The sequence below is a fragment of the Nematolebias whitei genome, chromosome 16 (genome assembly GCF_014905685.2).
Source record: "Nematolebias whitei isolate Nwh7 chromosome 16, NemWhi1, whole genome shotgun sequence".
Taxonomy (NCBI): Eukaryota; Metazoa; Chordata; class Actinopteri; order Cyprinodontiformes; family Rivulidae; genus Nematolebias; species Nematolebias whitei.
Genome location: NC_056513.1, coordinates 10,113,419 through 10,135,524, shown reverse-complemented (window position 1 = coordinate 10,135,524; position 22,106 = coordinate 10,113,419). Strand labels below are relative to the sequence as shown.

Sequence of the window (22,106 nt, the reverse complement as noted above, 5' to 3'; positions counted from 1 at the left end):
GTCTAGGTATATATATATATACACATTTATTTATTTTTTAATAATCCACAGCAACCTAAAGTGTTGTAATGTGTTCAGATTTGTTCCATTTTATTTTAATATTTATCTCGGCTGTTGTTTATTCTCTTGATTAACCGGAGAGTCATTAGCGCAGGCAGCATCTGTTGTTTAGGTGAAAAATCACCTGAGAGTGATGCGACAGACAGTTTAGCCTCTGAAGATCAGCCCAGACGAGCAGCAGCTCAGACAGACTTAACTGAGGTGATACCCTCCATTCATCTGGACCATCTGGGTCAGTCACCGGAGGCTGAACACCATAAACCTAATCACCCACAGGCCTAACAGTGACAACGGAAAGAGAAAACTGTTTCCACTTGAAAGTCTCGTTAACACCTGGTTTCTAAATTCTTGGTGACTTTGATTCGCTCAGATAAATCTGGACTCTGGAAACGAGTGTTTGAGGAATGACATCTTAGCATCTCAGGTTGTTCTTCAAATTAACATGGCTGAATAACTAATTTTGTAGATATTCTCCTAAAGCACTGGTGTCCAAAGTGCGACCCGGGGGCCATTTACGGCCCTCGCAGTGATTTTGTGTGGCCCACATCTGCAGTTTAAGATGGTCTCATTTTGGCCAGCAGGCTTCAGAGGTGATGCAGACTTTCTGCAGATTAGTTGGTAATTATTTTTTTATATCATGTTTAGGTTTAACAACAAAACAGATGAAAAACAATCTTCTCATAATGAGCAACATTAAACAAATACAAACCTTTGACTATAATCTTTTTAATTTTCACTTCCTGGTACAAAGCACCAAAAACATTTACTGGTTTCTACCAGAAAGGAGACTTTTAGATAATGATTCATAAAACTTGGCTAAATATTGCATTTGATAAAATAATCAAGAGGGAAATTAGACATTTTTAATGAATATAACGTGGTATCATCTACATACGAGTTGATCATCTTTATCAAACCTTCTATGAATCTGTTGTAGTGACCGACAGCTGGACCATTTTTCAGAACTTCCTTTTGGGCCGTCCATGGTCCAAAAGGATGACCTTTTAAAAGGACACTTACTGAAATTACGCTTTTGTAGCCGAGAACAAACTAAACTGAACTTTCCAAACACAAGAAAACAACAAATCAAATAAATCAAATCATTTTAAATTAAAAAAAAAAACCTTAGTGTTTGAGGCTTTTAATGTTTTGAATCTGCAACTATTTAAAACTCTTTCTCCACCAAAATTAGAAAATTAGTCCTTTCTCCAAAATATTGTTCACATTGAGTTACATTCACATTTTTGTGGCCCACGGGTCGTTTCACAGATAGTTTTGGCACACGTGAAAATGTTTGGACACTCCTGTTAAAGTGACGAGTGGCACAAGTTCAAGCTTTTGAATTTGCTGATTTCTGTGATCCCACTGAGCTGCGAGGAAACATGGAACGATCAAATGCAGTTTCTCGTTTAAAATGAGACATTCAACATTTTGTACATTTTCCTGCACAGTCTCTCCACAGCACCACAGACACGCTCAGTAACAAGAAATCAAATATTTATTGTACACTGAATGTTGGGACTGATGTCTGCAATAAAAATGGCAATTCCCTTTTAATCTTTAAATTATGATTAAACCACATTTCTCATAAAGTGCAAAAACATATGAGGCTGAAATTCAGAAAAAAAGCATACAAGAATATAAATATTATAATTTACTTCAACAATCACCAAAATTGATCCACTTACAATGAAACTTATTATTATAAATTACATTTATTAAATGTTTAAGCATCAGGCAAAGAGAAAAGTTTGTTTTCTCGTACATAAAATATAACGTTTGTTTAGTGATAATGGTTTTAAAAGCCTAAACGTTCATTTGTTAATGTATTATTGCTAACACAGATGTAAAACTTGTATGAGCATAAAAGTGCCACAAAAATTTAATGTCTAATGCAAAAATAAGAAAATGAAGAAATATAAACAAAAGAAATGTCTACAGAAAGTGAGTTATCATAATCCAATTAAACTAGAAGAATTATTTTTTTAAATATTGGCTTAGTAGGTTTTAAAAATAAACTAATTAGGTAGTTTTTACATGTTAATTACCAAACAACCTTGTACATTTTATTTTATTCATAAAACCTATTTATTTCTCTTTATTCACCGCTCATTACATAATTTCTGTTCATGCAGGGTATTTTTTTTTACCGTTTTTAAAAGTTAATATTAATACAAAAGATAGTTAACAGTTTAAAGGCTGGAAATGTTATTTAAATAATATTAAAATAGGTTAAAATGAATAACGGAAAATGAATATTGGCAAATTCAATTTATTTATTTATTTTATTTAGAGCAAATAAAACGTAAAATAAAAAACAAAAAATAATATATATATATTTTGTGTGTGGTTATTTGGTCATATATTCTCTGAGAATAGTGTGTAAAAGAAAAAACAGTGTTTGACCATTTTACCAAAAAAGAAAAATTATTACGTAAGTCGCACCTGATTATAAGGGTCACTGTCAATTTTTAAGACAATTAAAGGACTTTAAGTGCATCTTATATCTGAAAAATATGGTACTAAGTTTTGTTCCTTAATTTTACATGTTCTTTGCTATAAATAACCAAATATTTATTGAATTTGGGACGTTTATGCATTTTCCAGCTGTTTGGCTAATTATGTAACATAATCAACAATTTACAAACATTTACAGATGTTGTCTTTGCAAAACAATTAAATAAAATCGCTTCTTTAATTTATTTAAAAATAAACAAATTAGGTATGAGGTCTGGAATATATTAAAAAAAATTCATGTACCAAAAACATTAAAGACAAATGTAAGCATGCCTACATCGTATTAAAGCTTCTTAACTGTGTTTATTTTAATTTGATAATTCCTTTCCTTGTAGTTCATTTTTTAATATATCTACATTTACTTGTTTTTAAATCTTCTATTTGTATTCTTCATCTATTTTAATATATTTGAAAGAAATTCAAACATTTTGTGGCACTCCATCCTTGAAACTTCAGCCGCATTAAACCAGTTGAACCAAGTGAAGCAACGTTTTATTTAAATCAACATAAAACTTGCATATTAAACCTGTTTTACTTTAAATGTCTCAATTATTACACAAGTAACCTGCAGGTGGAACTGGCTCAAGTACTCAACATAGGTAGATTTTCACACAAAGAATACTTTGCGAGTAAAAAGTACACAATAGAAATCAAAATCCTAAAAATCAAGTCCTGAGTTGTTGACCACAGTTCATTTAACTGATGAAAAAGTTGAGTCAGCCGTTCTTTATTTATATGAAGCCTAAAAGTAGAAAGGTTTGTTGTCATTATTGTTGTCAGCTTTTTAATAAACTAAACAACTAAAAGTGTGAATTACTCTTTATAAAACAATTTAAATTACGCCCTTCTACATGTATTTTACATGTATCCAGAGCCTGGGCCTGTGGGCGGGGACTTCACTGAACGGTGTGAGTTTAACGTTTTAGAGTTAAATGTTTCTACGACAAAGGAGATGCTCATTGATTTTCAAAAAGACTCTTCAGTTGCCGCTCCTGTGGTCATTAATGGTGAAGCTGTTGAGGTGGTGCATCAATATAAAAATGTCTCTTTTAACTGTTTAACTTTCATCTGTTGCAAAAACAGGAACAAACTCTCGGGGATTGTCAGGATGTGCAGCAAAACTGCTGGCATCCCCTGCAGATCCTCACTGACCTACACAAGGCGAGCTCAGCGAACAAGGCCAGGCTGGTTCTGGCAGATCCTGTTCATCCACTCCGTGTTGAGTTCAGGTGGCTTCCATCTGGTTTCTGCAGGTATCTGCTGCCCACATGTAGAACGAACAGACTGGAAAACTCATTCGTCCCTGTAGAGATCAGGCTTCTCAACGAACAGTGATGATTTCTTTAGTTATTTTAACATCTCTATGTCGTGTGTAGTGTGGATGTTTTATTTCTCTGACTGTGAAACAAATTGCCCCTCGGGGATAATAAAGATTCTTGAACTTGCATTTTATTTTATTCTAAGATAACCTGATATAAATTACAGATTACCAAGCAGGGGTTAACAAAAGATTCATTTAATGTAGAGAGTTATCTCTTTTATATCTATTTAATGATTTTTTAATTTTTTTTAATTATTATTATTTAAGTGTTTGTTGGAATAAAAATGTGGGGGGGAAATAAAAAAAAATCGTGGATGACTCAAGACTTTTGCAGTCTGGTATAAACTTGTATCTCAAACGTCTCTCACCACACACATCTGATTGCACATCATAGTAAAAGTGTCTGTGAGAATAAAACGTGGCCTTTTAATAATGAGTTTAAGCAAAACGTAAAATGTTCGACTCTTTCTGGAAACGTGTACACAACGATCAAAACTATACCTGAAATAAAGGCGTGTTTACGTACTGATGCCACAAACGTCTGATGATTAGTGAGAAAAACTCTTTTATAGGTATTGTCCTGTTGTAAAGACGTGTGGACGTGATATTTACTGCGTTTCTCAGTAATGAGGTTCACAGTCCTCCACCAGGCTGTCTGTGATGAAGTTGATGTGTAGCACCTCCTGGTACAGCTCTTTCTCCACTTTTGTGTTGACGGTCCATGCGACAACGTCCACCCCCCTCTGAGCCCAGTACTGCACGTACTCCCTGCAGACGGCACACAGAAGCAGAGCGACTCACACTTCGTAACCAAATAAGAAGCAGCTCCGTCTCAAATCATCGCAGCTCGGCAAGACTAACGTCTCAAAAAGTCAAAATAATCAACAAGACATTAAAAAAAATATGTAGCTTGTGATGTGTCAAAGCGCCAAAGACTTTACTGAGCAACAAAAACTCACTGTGACACAAAGTTCTTCTGGATCAGAAAGGCAGAGATGCCGCAGAGTCTCCACAGCACGTGATGGTGGGCCCAGTCCAACACGATGTCCATGACCGTCATCCAGTAATGCTTCCACGCTGATGAAAATCGTGGGCTGCCGTCTCCAAAATAAGTCAAGCTCCAAGGCCGGTGGGTCAACGCCGTGACCACTTCAGGGTCACTCTGCCTCATCTGTGCCAGGAAAAAAAAACATGTCGAGTGTTTTAGTGCAGCTGCATTAACAGTAACATGTGGCGTGGACAGGAGGGGATGACAGTGTGGCAGACAAAGGCTAGCCTGTTTGTTTGTTTTTTGTTGGGTTTTTTTTTTGTTGGGGGGGGGGGGGGGCGCTTAACCTGTGCTGCAAAATGAGTCACAATGAGGAACGTTTCAATGTTTTATTTATTGTACACAGTCCCTCGATACTTTGCGGTCGACTATTACGGACTCACTCTTTTGCGGGTTTTCCAAGTAAGATTGTAGACGGCACACGACTGGCAATGGAGAAAAACCGACCCGACCCCCCCAACCCCTCCTTTCTCTTTCTGAGGCTGTCACAGCAGAGCAGAGACACACAACGGCCCGCGTCTCTGCTGCTGTTGTTTTTAAAGAAAAGTAATTCTCAAAACAGTGTTCTTGTAGTTATTTCTCTTGTACAAATACCAGTTTATATCTTTTACAAGTAAAAGTTTGTCAATAAAAACAATTTGTTCAAATACATGACATAAGATCTAAATTTAGTAATATCACATGTGGAGTGCCTCAGGGCTCTGTACTTGGACCCAGGTTATTTGATTTGTATGTGAATGACTTGGTTAATGTGTCAGACTTTTTTAGATGTATTTTATTTGCAGATGACACAACATTTATTTGCAAGGGTGATGATACAGAACAAATGCTGGAGTTAATACGGTCAGAAGTTGTGAAAATCCAAAATTGGTTTCTTCTAAATAAGTTATTAAATCTGGATAAACTTCATGCGGTGCGTTAATATTAAACTGTATAATTGAGTAGTAGAGTAGGTGTGATTAAATGAGACTATGTGAAGCAGAAATCAAACACTGTCATCTCAAAACCTTTCTTTGGCCGCATCATTTATAAAGTTTTACACAAAAGAACCAAATTAAAACGGAGCCCCTTACCCGGTAGATGACCTTCGGTTCGAAGGAGCAGACGATGCTGCTGTTGTACAGAACTGGAAATTTCTGAAACAAGTCTTTAAGAGCTGCAGCCGCCTGGGTGAGAGGAACAAACGCACGGTTACTGAAGGTCAATGAGTTTCATCTGTGCTGTTCCCATACCACCACTGGGTGGAGACCAACTGCTGTGTGTGCACAGGAACACCTCTGAGGGCCCTTAAACTCAAGAGCGTCTGCGATAGAAACAAGAATGAGACAGCCCACGCTTCGGCTCTGCATTCCTGGCTCATCAAAAAAAATGTGCCGAGTATGAAAGTGTCTAAAAGCTTTGTAAGAACTTACAATATTTACTTTATTTTTTTATCACTTGGATAAATAGATTAATCTTAATGAGTCTTTTGGGAGAGGGGAGTAGCGAGAACTTATATAAGAGCAGAAAAAGTTACAAGTTAAAACTTCAAGTTATAAAGTTAAAACTTATAAAAGCAGAAAAAAGCTGAAAGGAGCATAACAAGCTTAAAGTAGCAGAAATTAACATGAAAAACTTGAATGTTTCTGATTATTTCTGATTTTTCTGATTATTGAGCATGGACTTTGTTGTTTTCAACCAGTTTGACACGACTGTTAACAAGGAAGAGGGCCGGCAATGGAGGAGGAGGTGTACCAAAGAGACCATCTTAGCACCAACAAAACTGGTTTGTTCCACTTTGGAGTAAGATGTTGGGTTGGGGGAAGAATCAGTTTTGTTGTGCGTTTCCTTGACTGATGAAGCCTTCTGGATGGAAGGTGAAACATTTCAGCACAAAAAAAAAAACTGTCCAGATGACCTGACTGAAAAATGTTGGTTTGTAAGAACTGAAAAAACTAGAAAATCCAGTGTGAATGCTTATTGCAGAAGAACTTGGTGAAAAACAGCTGAAATTAGACTAAAAAAAAACATGTTGAAAGGTAGCTGAAATGGATGAACAAGCCTAAATTATCAGAAGAAAGCAGAAAGAACACATTTGCTGAATTACATTTGAATAAGCATAAATTAGCACAAAAATGAGGAAATTGGCTAAAAAAAAGCTGAAATCAGCAAAAAAAAATTGCTGAAAAGGAAAAAAGAAGCTTGACCTACGAAAAGGAAGTGGAAAGAGCTGAAATGAGCTCAAAAAATGTGGAATTAGTTGAAAATGCTAAAATTAGCATCAAAGGAGCTAAATAGTAGCTGAAAGAGTAGAAAAAGCTGAAACTAGTAGAAAAATGCTGAAAGGAGCATAACAAGCTTAAAGTAGCAGAAATATGAAAAACTTGAATTTTTCTGAATAAAGATGAAATTAGCTTAAAGAAACGGCTAAAAATGTAGCTGAAAAGTTAGAACAAGCAAACGAACAATTACCAGAAGAAAGCAGAAAGAAGACAGGTTTGACCAACTAGGCTGAAAGAAGCAAAAATTAGCACTAAAAAGTAGAAATTATCTGGAAAAAAATGCAGAAATTTGAAGGGAAAAAAAACTACTGAAAAGTAGCTAAAAAGGCAGAAAGAAGCTTAAATTAGCAGAAGGAAGTGAAGAGAACAATTTTGATCAATTAGGCTAGAAATTAGTGCAAAAAATGTGGAATTCTCTGAAAAAGCTAAAATTAGCATAAAAACAGCTGAAATAGCAGAACAAGCTGAAATAAGCACAACAAGCTGAAATTAGTAAAAAGAAGTTTAAAGCACAAACATGTTGTAGTTAGCAGAAAGAAGCTGAAAGGAGAACAAAACAACTGAAAAAACAGCTGAAAGTAGCTGGAAAAAAGTTAACATTTGCACAAGGAAGTTGAAAGAAGCTGAAGCAGAACAAAATGTGAAAGGAGCAGTTAAAGGTTGTAAACAGATCTAAACACATGAAGGATGTAAAATGAGCTCAATTCATTTTCTATGTGAAAAAAAACCAGCAGAAAAGGCTAAATACTTCAAAAAGCTAAAGTTGCACGAATGCTAAAAGCCATAACACCCTGTTGTGTTATGTGTTTCTCCCGAAACAGCTGAACATTTTAAACTATAACTGAACCTCTGTGAATTAAATGTGACTTAAAGAATGGGAGACGTGTCTGTACCTAATTAGCACCAAATAAAATTTTAATTTCACACAAAAAACTAACGTTTTAAGATTTAGAGTGAAAATAGATAAAATAATTATGTGTGAAAACTGTAAAACTGGAAGCTCAAACTTCCAGTCGGAACATGTTCTACACAATACTGTTAGAAAAACCGTTGATCCACAGCTAAAGCATGCAACTAGTTTAATTAACAATTGTTCGTTAAACTGTTTAAACATGAATCAAATATGAAGAGGTAATATTTGCTAATAGAATAATCAGTCTCGTCTTTTTTGATGTCAAGCTGTTTCAGACTTTATGTTTTAGTTCCAACGTCATCATCTCACATGTAAATTAAATAAATGCACATCACTAGGCTGTTTGTTGTGTCGGCTTCACCTCGTCTGGATGACCTTTGACATCAAAGTAGATGGTGAGCTGCAGTTTGATGCACTCCTTCACTGCCTCCTCCAGCGTTGGGATCTTCTCACCTGCAAACTTGTTCCTGATGATGATGATGATGATGATGATGATGATGATGAAAACATTTAAGGATTTATTAGAGAGCTGGCGTTTTTAATGCAAAACCCCTTTTTCCCTTAAATTTAGGTTTTCTTGGGTGAATAATGATTTAAATTCTTTACAGGGGGAAAAATACATGTCGATTATTTCATCACTGCAATAGAAATCACTCACAATTGAGTAAATCCAAACAGAACTTCCAGTATTCTTTGGGTCTTAATGATTAAGTAACATTCAAAATGTTAAAACTGTATGCAAGAGTCTTTTGAATAAATATTACTAAGCAAACACTAAGCATCACACGTGATAGGAAGAGCTTTTGTTTCCCATCATGAACTTTAGGACCTGGTGACACTAGAATGTTCTCTGGAAACGTTAGTGGGTTTTTTATGTTGAATCTGGCAAATAAACACAAATAAAACTCTGTTTGCATTGATCTGTTGTAGTTTCTTTGCCAGACGGGGTTGCCAGATAGGAAATCAAGAACTATCGTACAGTTGCTTTAAAATGACTGTATTTTGAGCCAAACTATTATATGTGCTGACTGAGGTGCGGGAGGAGGTTGAAAGATGAGGTGCGTGTTGTGCATGTGCACAGAAAAGGAGGTGGCATAAAACGAGTAACTCTGACAACACTGATGCAGAGAAGCATGCGGTCTGGAGCATCAGAAACAAAACGGTTACGTCTAAAGTGGTGAACACAGGACGGTTCGTTTGGATCGAGGATGAACAGGCAACCAGTTTTTAACAGCAGCACCAGTTTGTTGTGATGTGGTTACAAAAGTTTACCACACACAGACTCAAATTATTTTGATTCAAACCTAAAAAATTTTTTTTTTTTTTAAATTGGACTTCACACCAACTTTATTACATTCTTATTTTGGTGTTTGGTGATGCTCATGATCCCAATAAACAAACGTATTTCCAGTAAAAGTAACGCTGAACTCATGGATATATTAAACAGCACTAAAAGTAAAGAAGATTCATATTTGGTTGATTATTTCTTGTAATAACGCTTCTTGACAATAAATCTTGTTTCGTGTTTATTTTCCCCTCAGCGCACAACTGTTGTGGCTGTGTGTGGTTCTTCCACATGCTACTGAGGCCCCTGATTGTTAAATAAATAAATTGTTAAACAGCCATTATATCTGTTTTCTTCAGACTTCATTCATCCAAACAAATAAACAACACCAAACCAGAGACTGTAGAAGAACTGGCAACTTTTTTCATGGGGGGCAACCCACACACTCAACTCTGCTGCTCAACCCAGAGATGAGTTTTCCCAACAAATGTGACTCCATTTAAGGGAAAATGATCAGGCAGTGCTTTCCATTTGGTTTACCAATAAGACAATTTTGAGAAATTGCCAAATTATTTCTACATAGTAGAAAAGGCACAGAAATATAGTTCAGTTGTGAGTTCAAACAGTGAACCAGTCTAATTCCTGGCTCTCCTCTGCGTCTTTTATGTGAATTCGTGACTGTAATTGTTTTTCACCTGAGCCGATGTTTAGCGGCTGCATCCAGTTTGCCGAGCTCTGAAAACTTCATCTGGCTGAGTGGTCCCGACCCATTTGTGGTCCGATCCACCGTCTCATCGTGCATCAGGATTGGGACGCCATCTGCTGTGAACTCCAGGTCTAACTCCACACCAGTCGCCCCGTTCTTACTGGCCTACAGCAGAGCAGAAGTGTTAGGCTATTGAAGCGTTTCACCAAGCAGACCCTAAACATCTGAACAAAACTGGTCAAACAAAAGCGTGAAAGCTGATGTTATCCTGTTCCCTGAAGACATGGGAATAACTTTGTAACCAGCAGAAGCGGTCTGGACAACTAATCTACACGAACAGAACACCTGACTTAAAAGAACAAATAATCTAAATGAGTCTGTTAAAAGCTCCGCCAATAAACGAGTCGGTTCATTTCATCAGCCACGTTTGCACAAGTTGGTTAAAAAAGGAGATTCCCAAACAATCGGGTGTAGACTTCATCAGGTTTATTACAAAGCTTTGGAGATCAGCCAGCAACTCACAGAGGATCAATGAATTTACAAGCACTGACCCTCGCTACTTCGCAGTTCGACTATCGTGGACTCGCTCTTTTGTGGTTTTTCAACGTAAGATTCTACACGACACACGATTGTCAACTTTAATATTACTTACGTGATTGGGACGGTAGGGGATACAAAGTTATACTTTGGACAGGCCATTTTGTAGTTTTCTTTCAATGAGCCTAAACTGTAACGCAAGTCAAAAGAACTACACTACCCAGAAGCCAACAGTGCTTCTGACCGCTGCTTCCAGCAGAAATGGCAGCAGTGGAGGGAGGATGCAAATAATCCTGAAGCTCAATTATCCGCGCGCACATCAACCTGGACAGGCGGTGGGCTCCGTCGCTGCACCGTAGGTCTGCAGAACCGGAACCGAGCCCGACCAGAACCGAGCTGCTGTTCTGCAGAGCTGGTGAGTAAAATTTTGCAGTACTGCACAGTACAAATACATATGTTGTTAAAATGACGTAGGTTCAAGAGTTTAGAACATTGCAAGAGTGTGTGTAAGGTTTGTGAAGCCTTAAAATATATAAAAATACTAAAATAAATAAAGTGTTCCTACGTCGCAGTTTCCTCCTATGGCGGGGGTGTGGAATGTAACCCCCGCGATAATTGAGGGACTAATGTACACACACCTGCCTGAAGTTCTGACCCGTTCTGAGCTTCCTGTAGGCTCGTGTATAGAATCTCCTGGTGCCAGTTACCCCCCCCCCCCCCCCCCCCCCCCCCCCCCCCCCCCCCCCCCCCCCCCCCCCCCCCCACACACACACACACACACACACACACAGAGAAACGACTGGGAGTTGTGGAAGACGAAAACCCCTCTCAAGGACTCTCTAGGAACACGCACTGTGTCTACCATATCAATGAAAACCTTGAGCATGACAAAGACGATCTCGTCGCCGTCTCCGTACCGACATTCACATCAGGACCGATTATGATAAAGAGGAAAGATCATGAAAACATTTAATATTCACAATGACAGTAACGTCTATATTAATAAAGTAAAATAATACAGCATGGTGCATGCATTCATACACATTCTCTCGATAGCGGGTAGTTTTTAAAATAATATCTTACTGACCAAGAACGCTAATAACATATAAGGAATTTGTGTCCTGTTGAAGCAAGACCTAGCATTTCTTGAAAGACTGCATATCACCCTCTGGCCTTCACGTCGTTTAGACTGATCTTGTGTTGAGAAACAGTCTTGGTCAAACCTTGAAAACATATTGTCACACTCAGAGGACGTGCGGACTCTTACCACGTCAGATTTCAGATCAGTATCCGCAAAACTGAATGAACTATAGACATTTTTTGTGCTTTTTAAGGTCAGTTGTAGGAGGCGACATTCCTGAATTGGCTGCAAGAGTTTATCAGCTGTGGAGGCACTTCTACTGATTTTTACCTGAAAGCTTCGTTAAAAATCTGTCCTGTGGTTAATGAGATATTTTGTCAACAGACAAACGGAGTTAACTCCAATAAGTTAATGGCAAACATTTAATTAAAACCCTGTTAGTGCTCAAGGAATATGTTTGGTCTCATTCTCAGCTACTGCCAGAACAAATTTTAGCACATCTGTAAAACTGGGTGGGTTGTAGCCCTTTTTTCCTTTTGAAAAAGTCGCCTAGCTGTGGGGCCAATTTGAATCGGGTTGGCTTCAAAAGTTAATCAGCTGTAGACATACATCCAGTGAATACTTTCTGGGATTTTTGTTAAAATCAGTGCGGTGGTTCATCGGATATTTTGCTAACAGACAGGCAAACGGACACGCACACAGACAGGCTGAAACATTATCACCTTTTTGAGGCGTGCAATTTAGGTTTAGCAAAGGAGCATTTGTGAAGGACTCCGCTGCATTTATTTTCCTTAAATTTCCTTTATTTTCATTAAATTAACTAATTTTAAGGTAAAATCTTATCATAAAGAACAAAAAAAAAAGGTATTAAAAAGTACGGAATTTGATGCTCCATTACCTCCGATCGATTGGTTTTCTAACTTTCAAATCAGAGGCAATGTGTTCAACATAACTGTACTTCTTCCAGTTATTTAACTATCAACAGTGGTGTACCACAAGGCTCAGTCTTAGGACACACCCTCTTTTATATAAGTAATGCAGGTATGCATTCCTGACGGATCTACAGTTCTAGCCTATGACACAGTATTGTCGAGCTAAATCAGATAAGGTTTTCCAGCTCCTCTCTCACCTCCCGTATGGCTGCCATCGTGTTCTCCGGAGCGTCGTGCCCACCGCCCCGGTGAGCGATCACCGACACCTCCCCGCGCCCCACTGGGTGCAGCACCTGCCGGGCTCGGCTGCTCGGCACCTGGGGGAACCGAAACATGGCCAGAAAGAGGTAGACCGAGGCGGTGAGGACCGCTGACCATGTGGGGCTTCGGGTTCCCAGCAGGACCACCACGAAGACGAACGAGTAGAGGGTGACGTCATCTCCCAGCTGGAGCATCGCTTCTTCCTGCGTCCGAGACACGAACATGTAAACCAACCGCGGCCCTTCAGAGTGACAGTTACTATTTTTTTTCCTCAAAACGCCTATTATGACACGAGTCCATGCTCCGCTAGATAAATTAGGACAGTGGCTAACACGCTAATAAAACGGTTTTTAAAACGCTTTCCTCCAGGGGAACGGTCGGACAACCGGCCGGCGTAAAACAGGAAGTGGTTTGTTTGCGTTTCTTCTTCGCGTGCAGTCTGCTCTGCCAGCGGTTACACTAGCGCCATCTAGCGGCAGGAAATAACAACAGCAACACAACATAAAAAGCATCCTGATGTAAAGTTCCAATAATCCAGGTAAAAAAAAAAAAATCCAACAAATTTCAGTCAGGTCATCTGGACGGTTTAGAAATTAGAGAAGATTATCATGCTTTTATTACATCCCGTCTGGATTATTGTAACAGTCTTTTCATTTGTTTGACCAAGAAAGATCTTGATCGTTTGCACAGTTCAAAATGCTGCTACAAGGCTTTTTAACCAACACACGGAAAAGACAGCGCATGACGCCGGTTTTAATCTCTGCATTGGCTACCGGTACATTTTAGAAATAAACTGTGCAATACTACTGCCATTTCATACTCTCAGTCACCTTAACTACCTCACTAATATCCATAATGTGCAATACAATTGTGTAATACTTGTATTTTTTACTTTCATTATTATATCTATATTGCGTTATTTTTTTATATTTTTAGTGTGTGTTTAATGTGTGTTTTCTTAAGGCGTGTTTTTGCACAGGAAAAAGGAGTGGCTCTTAATTTCATTGTACTGCGTATAATGACAATAAAGGCATTCTGATTCTGATTCTGATTCAATGACAACAATAAACTACAGTTAAAATAAAAGCAGTGCATACAACAATAAATCAGAGTGCCATAAAACACGGTGAAGTACTAAAAACAAGAACATGTGCCTTGATTTTTCCATTGACATTATCAAATGTTTGAAACCCCTTAAATAAATCATTCTGTGGATCAAGGATGAAACATCTCAACAAAAAAAGAAGCCATCCAGATGACCTGACTGAACTTTATTGCATCCTGATGTATACTCAGTAATCCAGGTAAATCTACAGGTCGTCTGGACGGATTCTTCTTGTTGAAACATTTCATCTTTTATCCAAAAGACTTGTTCAGTCTGAGGAGCCACAACAAACTCAGTCTTGATAGATTTTACCAACTGGCTTTCATAATGTACGTGAATGTTTTTGTACAGTGCACTGAGACGACTTCTGTTGGGACTTGGAACTATAGAAATAAACTGAATTAAAATGAAATGAACCGATTGAAGATACTGTGAAACACACGCTCACAGATCTTTGTTTAAAACTTTAGCATTAAATGTTGGAGAACATTGTCTGTTGGCAAAATATTCCTTGAACCACTGAGGGGATTTAATGAAATTGTCAGAGAGAATATGATATTTTGTTATTATTGTTGTTTGTATGAAATTATATCAAATTTTGGATTCAACACAATTCAAGATGGTCATCACAGCTAATCAGCATCAAAACACAAAAATGTCTAAATATCTTAGGTTTAGATCTTGAGCTGAAATTGAAGGTGGTAGTTGTTGAGAGTCATTCAAAAGTGAGAATCAGATTAACGTCACTTTCAAGGTTTGACACAAAACGGCTACATCTCCATAATTTTTCAACGTAAGAGGCCTTTAATTTTAACTTGGGTTTGTACGGTGCCTTGCGAAAGTATTCGGCCCCCTTGAACTTTTCAACCTTTTGCCACATTTCAGGCTTCAAACATAAAGATATAAAATTTTAATTTTTTGTGAAGAATCAACAACAAGTGGGACACAATCGTGAAGTGGAATGAAATTTATTGGATGTGTCAAACTTTTTCAACAAATAAAAAACTGAAAAGTGGGGCGTGCAATATTATTCGGCCCCCTTGCGTTAATACTTTGTAGCACCGCCTTTTGCTGCAGTTCCAGCTCAAGTCTCTTGGGGTTTGTCTCATCAGTTCTTGCCCATTCTTCCTGCAAAACAGCTCGAGCTCAGTGAGGTTGGATGGAGAGCGTTTGTGAACAGCAGTCTTCAGCTCTTTCCACAGATTCTCGATTGGATTCAGGTCTGGACTTTGACTTGGCCATTCCAACACCTGGATACGTTTATTTGTGAACCATTCCATTGTAGATGTGTCTTTATGTTTTGGATCATTGTCTTGGTGGAAGATAAATCTCCGTCCCAGTCTCAGGTCTCTTGCAGACTCCAACAGGTTTTCTTCCAGAATGGTCCTGTATTTGGCCCCATCCATCTTCCCATCAATTCTGACCATCTTCCCTGTCCCTGCTGACAAAAAGCGGGCCCAAACCATGATGCCACCACCACCATGTTTGACAGTGGGGATGGTGTGTTCAGGGTGATGAGCTGTGTTGCTTTTACGTCAAACATATCATTTTGCATTATGGCCAAACAGTTGGATTTTGGTTTCATGTGACCAGAGCAGCTTCTTCCAGATGTTTGGTGTCTCCCAGGTGCTTGTGTCAAACTTTAAACAAGACTTTTTATGGATATCTTTGAGAAATGGCTTTCTTCTTGCCACTCTTCCATAAAGGCCAGATTTGTGCAGTGTACAACTGATTGTTGTCCTATGGACAGACTCTCCCATCTCAGCTGTAGATCTCTGCAGTTCATCCAGAGTGATCATGGGCCTCTTGGCTGCATCTCTGATCAGTCTTCTCCTTGTTCCAGATGAAAGTTTAGAGGGACGGCCAGGTCTTGGTAGATTTGCAGTGGTCTGATACTCCTTCCATTTCAATATGATTGCTTGCACAGTGCTCCTTGGGATGTTTAAAGCTTGGGAAATATTTTTGTATCCAAATCCGACTTTAAACTTCTCCACAACAGTCTCTCTGACCTGCCTGGTGTGTTCCTTGGTCTTCATGATGCTCTCTGCGCTTTGAACAGAACCCTGAGACTATCACAGAGCAGGTGCATTTATACAGAGACTTGATTACACACAGGTGGATTCTATTTATCATCATCAGTCATTTGGGACAACATTGGATCATTCATAGATCCTCACTGAACTTCTGGACTGAGTTTGCTGCACTGAAAGTAAAGGGGCCCAATAATATTGCACGCACCACTTTTCAGTTTTTTATTTGTTAAAAAAGTTTGACACATCCAATACATGTCATTCCACTTCACTATTGTGTCCCACTTGTTGTTGATTCTTCACAAAAAATTAAAATTTTATATCTTTATGTTTGAAGCCTGAAATGAGGCAAAAGGTTGAAAAGTTCAAGGGGGCCGAATACTTTCGCAAGGCACTGTACGTGTTTTATAACTATTAAGGTTTCACTTGTGTTTGTAAAGTTCATCAGTTTCATGTTTTTGTTGCAGCCTATAAATTTGTTCACGTGTTGAAAATCAGCAATTAAAGCTCAGCTTGCTGTAAAATTAATTTTTTTTAAATTAACATTGAACTTCGAGACCATTTCCTGATGAACCAGAAACTTAATGAATTTAGTGAGTTTTCTTCTGCTTAAAAACACAATAAAGTTCTGTTATCACATTACTGTTATTTACACTGAAACAAAGTTCAGAAAACGGGCTGATATCAGAGGTTAAAGGCCACAACAGAGGAAGAACTGATTCTGCTGAAACTGCAGAACAACACAAGGGACAAGAACGGGACAAAGAGGAAGAAAGATTTTGTATTGAGCTGGAGAGATGAGTAAAAGTTCCACTGATTTTACACAAAAAGATCAACAAAAGGTCCTCCAGAGATAAGATTGAAAGCTTCAAGGGAGATCCAGATATTTAGGAAACATTAGACTGCTGCTAAAAACTCAAGGTAAAACCTGAAACGTTTTTTTTTTTCATGTAAATTTTTATTATATTTTTTTGCCTTTTCTGTTGTTAATCAGGGCTATACTTCTATTATTGTGTTCTTAATACATGAACGTCAGTGAAAATTAATGTGAAGGCTTCATGAATCTATAACTTTTTTGTTTATAAGGCTGGACACCACAGATACATTTACATTTCAAACTGTGTCAATGCCAAAACAGCAGATGGTGTGTTCAGGGACTCTCAGTGTCAGCAGGTTCGGTAGTGTGATACTTGCTAAGATATTTCAGACAAGCCGTGAATGTTTTATAGTAGATAGGGCAAGTTCTGGGTCCGGCTTTTCATGGGTCGGGGTGAGTCATTGCAGTGCAAGCAGTACAGTCCAGCTTTAAATCAACTTTATCTGATCCCAGTGACGTTTCAGTGAATCCGCTGCTGGTTGATATCAAAAAGCAACAAATGTTTCCAAGTATCCAGTCATGGGAAGAACTATGGTCGCTTAAACCCAACAAGAAATAGATCATATCTTCAATAAATAAACAACTTATAGATTTGGACATCAATTCGGTAGCTAAAGTTAGGAGAGCTTGGGAACAGGAGTTAGGCATAATTATTTCAGATCAACAATGGGAGAAAGCAACGTCCATGTTTGTTACTGTACACCCTGTGCCAGGTTACAACTTATCCAGTTTAAAGTACTGTATAGGGTTCACTATTCAAAGTCTTGTCAGTCTGAGTTTTACTCACAAGTGGTGGATCAGTGGAAAAGGTCATTCAAGTCCATGTAATCTGAGTCACACGTTCTTCGTGTACCCAAACCCCCATACTCAGCCATTCTTTCCAAAGCCCTTGGAATTCAAGTCTGTATGAACCCTTTCTTAGCTATTGTTGGGCTTCCTGTCAGTACTGTACTAACTGACCCTACTCACGCTAAAGTATTAGCCTTTACATCACTTTAAGCCAGGCGTTGTATTCTACTCCTTTGGAAATCTTCTAAGACGCCTTCCGTTTCTTTGTGGTTTCGAGAAGTTATGTCATTTCTTAAATGGAAGAGGGCCACCTGCATCATGAAGGACCACACTCACGCAGCACGCACACTTTTTGCCCCGCTCCCCTCAGGCAGAAGGTTGCGGAGCATTAAGTGTAGAACCACTAGACTGGGGAACAGCTTCTACCCTGAAGCTGTTAGACTCGTGAATCCCTAACCAGGATAGCCACAGTTTAGTTGGTGATATGTGACTTATCTGTGCTGCTGATTATCCATGCTGCTGATCTCAAGCTGCTGTATTCATTCATACCCATCTACTCACGACAGACTCATGTTCAGGAAGCTGTTTAATATACCGTATTATTTTACATTATTAGTGTTTAGCATATAGCTTAGATCTTAGTGTATCGTTTAGCTTTCGTTTAGTGTATATCTTAGATCCTTATATACTGTTTCTTTTTATATTTTATATTTTTGTTATTTTGGAGTGTAACTGGCCTTGAGTACACAATTTCGTTCCACCTCATGTACCATATGTGATGTGAATGACAATAAAGAACCTTGAACTTGAAATTGGAAAAAATATCTTAGAAAAACGGGCAACTATGGAAACTTTGATCAGATATAATTCTTTCATAAGCTATTGCAAGTCACTGAACATCTTACCATCTGACTGATACGACCACCCGCTCCCGCCCTTATTTTAATTATTTATTTTTAATTTGATCATATTTATCCTCGTTTCCTGTGTGTGTGTTTTTTCTTGTTTGTTTTTTTTAACCACAACAAATTAGAGCTAAGATTGTGATATATTAGAAACCGTGGCCTACTGTGTATTCTTGTTTGTATATCAAAAAAAAAAAAAAAAAATATATATATATATATATATATTCAAGGAAAACTGATTACATTGTGTTTTAAATGAATTCATATTAGTGCTCTTCAATAAACAGATAAAAAGCAACAAATGCACAATATCTTATTGGATCAAAGGCTTCATCTGCAGTTAGATTAAAACAAAGAAAAGTGATAAGAAAAGACTAAACATTTTCCAGTGTTCAGATTAGGTGTCCTTTCAGCTTTAATAAATAACTAATGACCCTAATCCTGATTGCTGCCCACCACTAAAAAGGCAAGGCAGACAACATGAATCTGTATCTGTGTGTCTGTCCATTACAAAAACATTTTATGAACCATCATTGGACCAAACTTTCAGAATCGTTGGTTACGTACTGTAACCCCAGATTCTATGAATATAAGCGTAGCCCTTTAAGGCCTTCGCTTTAGTGGGTTTATCCCGTTATGCAGAGCATAAGCACTGAAAAAAATTAGTCCACGCCCACCTGCTGTGTGGGCCCTACCCGGTCCGTATAAATTACGTTAAGAGCGGGAAATCGGCTCCCAAAATAGCTTTTTTCTTCAGCCATTTAGGAGCCAGTGAGGCCCGACGCTTAAAGGGCTACGCTTATATTCATAGAATCTGGGGTTACAGTACGTAACCAACGTTCTATGTCATATAAGCTTCGCCCTTTAAGGCCTTCGCTTTAGTGGGTAAAGGGCGAAGCCGATGTGGTCCTCGCCTCACTGGGTCCATTCGAACACAGTAAGAAGCGGAAGCTTGCCCAAAAAACGTCTTGTCACTCAACTCCCCATGTGCATAACTACGCATCGCGTAATTATGTGCCATGCACAGACGCATGTTGTGTAGCTATGCGTTCTGACAAAGCATGAATACCCCGGAAAACTTTCAACGGGAAGAAGAAGTTGAAAAGAGGGGGGGGGGGGGCATGAACCAACTGGTTCATGGCTGAACAGTATAAACAGATTAATGTCCATAAATTGATTATAAATCAATTGAACTGATTGGTAACAATAATCATGAACTGATTAGTGACAATATAACCAAAATCACAGACACGACTTGTGACTGATAACAACATCTCACACTGTAATGCATGCAGACAGAAGTGAGCTTAAACAGAGTTCCATGAGAACAATAACATTCATTCTGTTAGAGCACTAAGGACAGAATGTGTCATGGAACGAGCCGTTACATCACGTAGGTAAAAGCGAATAAATGAGCAGGGTGTTGACCATGCAGCCGCAGTGCAGATGTCCTGCATTGACATACCATTATGCAGAGCAGTCGAAGATGCGATACCCCTGGTCGAGTGTGCTTAGAGGTTGACAGGAGGCTCTAAATCTGATGCTCTGTAGGCTTCAGAAAAGGCCTCACACAGCCAGTGTGACAAGCGCTGGATGGATAACGGCGACCTGTAGAAGCATCTCTATAATGCACAAACCATTGTTGAGTTTGAAACGCATTGCAGCTGTGCGCGTTATGTAACACGTCAACGCCTGCACCGGGCAGAGAAGAAGAAAAGATGCTTCCTCTTCTGATCTGTGGGGGGGAAAAGACCCCTCCAACGATATCACTCTTGATTTAAAAGAGCTCGTGATGTTTTAGGCATAAAAGCTGGGTTGGTCTTAAATCAGCTGAGCTGCCCGTCAGCCTAATTCTAAGGCATGACGAAGCAACAGAGAGGGCAGATAAATACTTACCCTCTTAGCGGGTGTTAAAACCAGTAACAGGGCTGTTAAAAAAGACAAGAATTTAAATGAAACCTGATCCAGAGGCTCAATTGGAGCTTTGATCAGGGCTCGCAGGACCAGCGTTAAACCCACTGTGGAAAACAAGTGGGCGTGAAAACAGGCCTACATCTCTGTACACCTTTTAGAAACCGCTTCATCAGCGGGTGATAAAAGCTGTTCTGTCTCCAAACCCTTTGTGGCAGGAAGAGATGGCTGCAATCGTACGTTAAAGCGTACTGAAAGCCAACTCCCTATCCATCAGCTGTTGTAGAAAAACAACACGCCGCTTAAAAGGCATGAGGTGGTCTCTAAACCTTCTCTGTGCACCAGCGCTGAAAAGCCGTCCCCTTGATGTGTACAGAACTGTGGTAGATGCAGCACGTGAATCTTGAATTGTGCACACTATCTCCTGAGGGAGACCCATCCTCTAAGTGGAACCGCTCAGCGGTCAGACCCACCGGTGTTGACCTATTTCTGGGTAACTCTTGGTCGCTCCTCCTGCCTGAAGGAGAGCATCCTTCCTCCATGACAGTTCCACGGCGACCCAACAACAGACGTTGCAGGCCTGGGAACCATAGTGCGTTCACACGCCGGGAGCCACCAAGGAGGGCTGTCAATCCCTCCTCTTGAACTCGGTTCATGGACCGTAAAAAACAGAGGAGGTGGGGGGGAAAGAAACGCGTAAAAAGCGTTTTGGGCCACCGACTGTGAGCAAATGCGTCCCCCCCCAGCGATGGATCGTCTCGCGGGCTCAGGGAAAACCGTAGTTGACATTGAGCGTTCTTCTCGCATCGCAAACAGGTCCACAGCTGCTTTGCCAACTTCTGCTGCGTCTGAAAAACATCAGATCCGGATGGAGGATCCGGTCCACGTAACGTGGGCCGCCCTTGGACGTCACATCAGAACACCGGATATGTAAACCGCTCTAATAAAAGCAGGTTTTGATGAACCCAACTCAGTAGCTTTCGCACAATGTGTAACATCTGGCTGAACGCACACCCTGATGGTTATGTACGCAGCAGTCATCATGATGTCTGTGTGAATCAACACGTGTTGATTCTGTAGCACAGGAGCAAGGTGTTGAATCACATTCAGTACTGTGCGACACTCCAAAACATTGATGTGGGCTGATGTGTAGTGGAGCCACAGCGCCCCTACTGCTTGAGATAGGTATGTCCCCCCCCCAGCCTGACAGCAACGTGTCCGTGAAGACTGACCCATGACGTGAGTCTGCTGAGGGGGACTCCCTCTGATAGAAAAACAAGGTGTTTCCCCAGAGTCGGAGGTCTGCTTCCACAGAGGAAAAGACAATGATCATCCGTCGTTGTTTTACTGGATCCACATGCGGACGTGCAAAAACACCTCTAGAGGCGTCTCATGTGATAAATGAGTTTTCATGGTGGTTGAATTTAATTCCACTCCAGAAAAACAAATGTCTGGGCCGGGAAAATCGAGCTTCCTTCCACTTATGGCGAAGCCCAGATTAACAGGTGTGATGTCAACACCTGATCCTGCATCAGCGCCTCCTGTCTGAAGTGACAGGATCCGCAGA

The 22,106-nt window shown here is 39.4% G+C and overlaps 1 protein-coding gene across 1 annotated transcript; it reads right to left on the bottom strand.

Annotated features, from left to right (window-relative positions):
- Positions 1-4,258: 4,258 nt before the first annotated feature.
- Positions 4,259-13,317, bottom strand: gde1 (glycerophosphodiester phosphodiesterase 1). The gene is made up of 6 exons (XM_037690155.1): positions 12,859-13,317; positions 10,101-10,276; positions 8,482-8,587; positions 6,020-6,112; positions 4,858-5,069; positions 4,259-4,666 (listed from the first exon to the last, which is right to left on the bottom strand). Exons 1-6 carry the CDS (start codon positions 13,144-13,146, stop codon positions 4,519-4,521), a joined length of 1,023 nt encoding a protein of 340 aa, XP_037546083.1. The 5' UTR covers positions 13,147-13,317; the 3' UTR covers positions 4,259-4,518.
- Positions 13,318-22,106: the final 8,789 nt, after the last annotated feature.

Coding starts and splice junctions, on each gene's coding strand:
- gde1 (XM_037690155.1), bottom strand. CDS start 13,146: ATGTTCGTGTCTCGGACGCAGGAAGAAGCGATGCTCCAGCTGGGAGAT. Junction 8,588..10,100: donor GCCGCTAAACATCGGCTCAG/GTGAAAAACAAT, acceptor CATCATCATCAG/GAACAAGTTTGCAGGTGAGA. Junction 5,070..6,019: donor AACCGAAGGTCATCTACCGG/GTAAGGGGCTCC, acceptor TTCCTGGCACAG/ATGAGGCAGAGTGACCCTGA.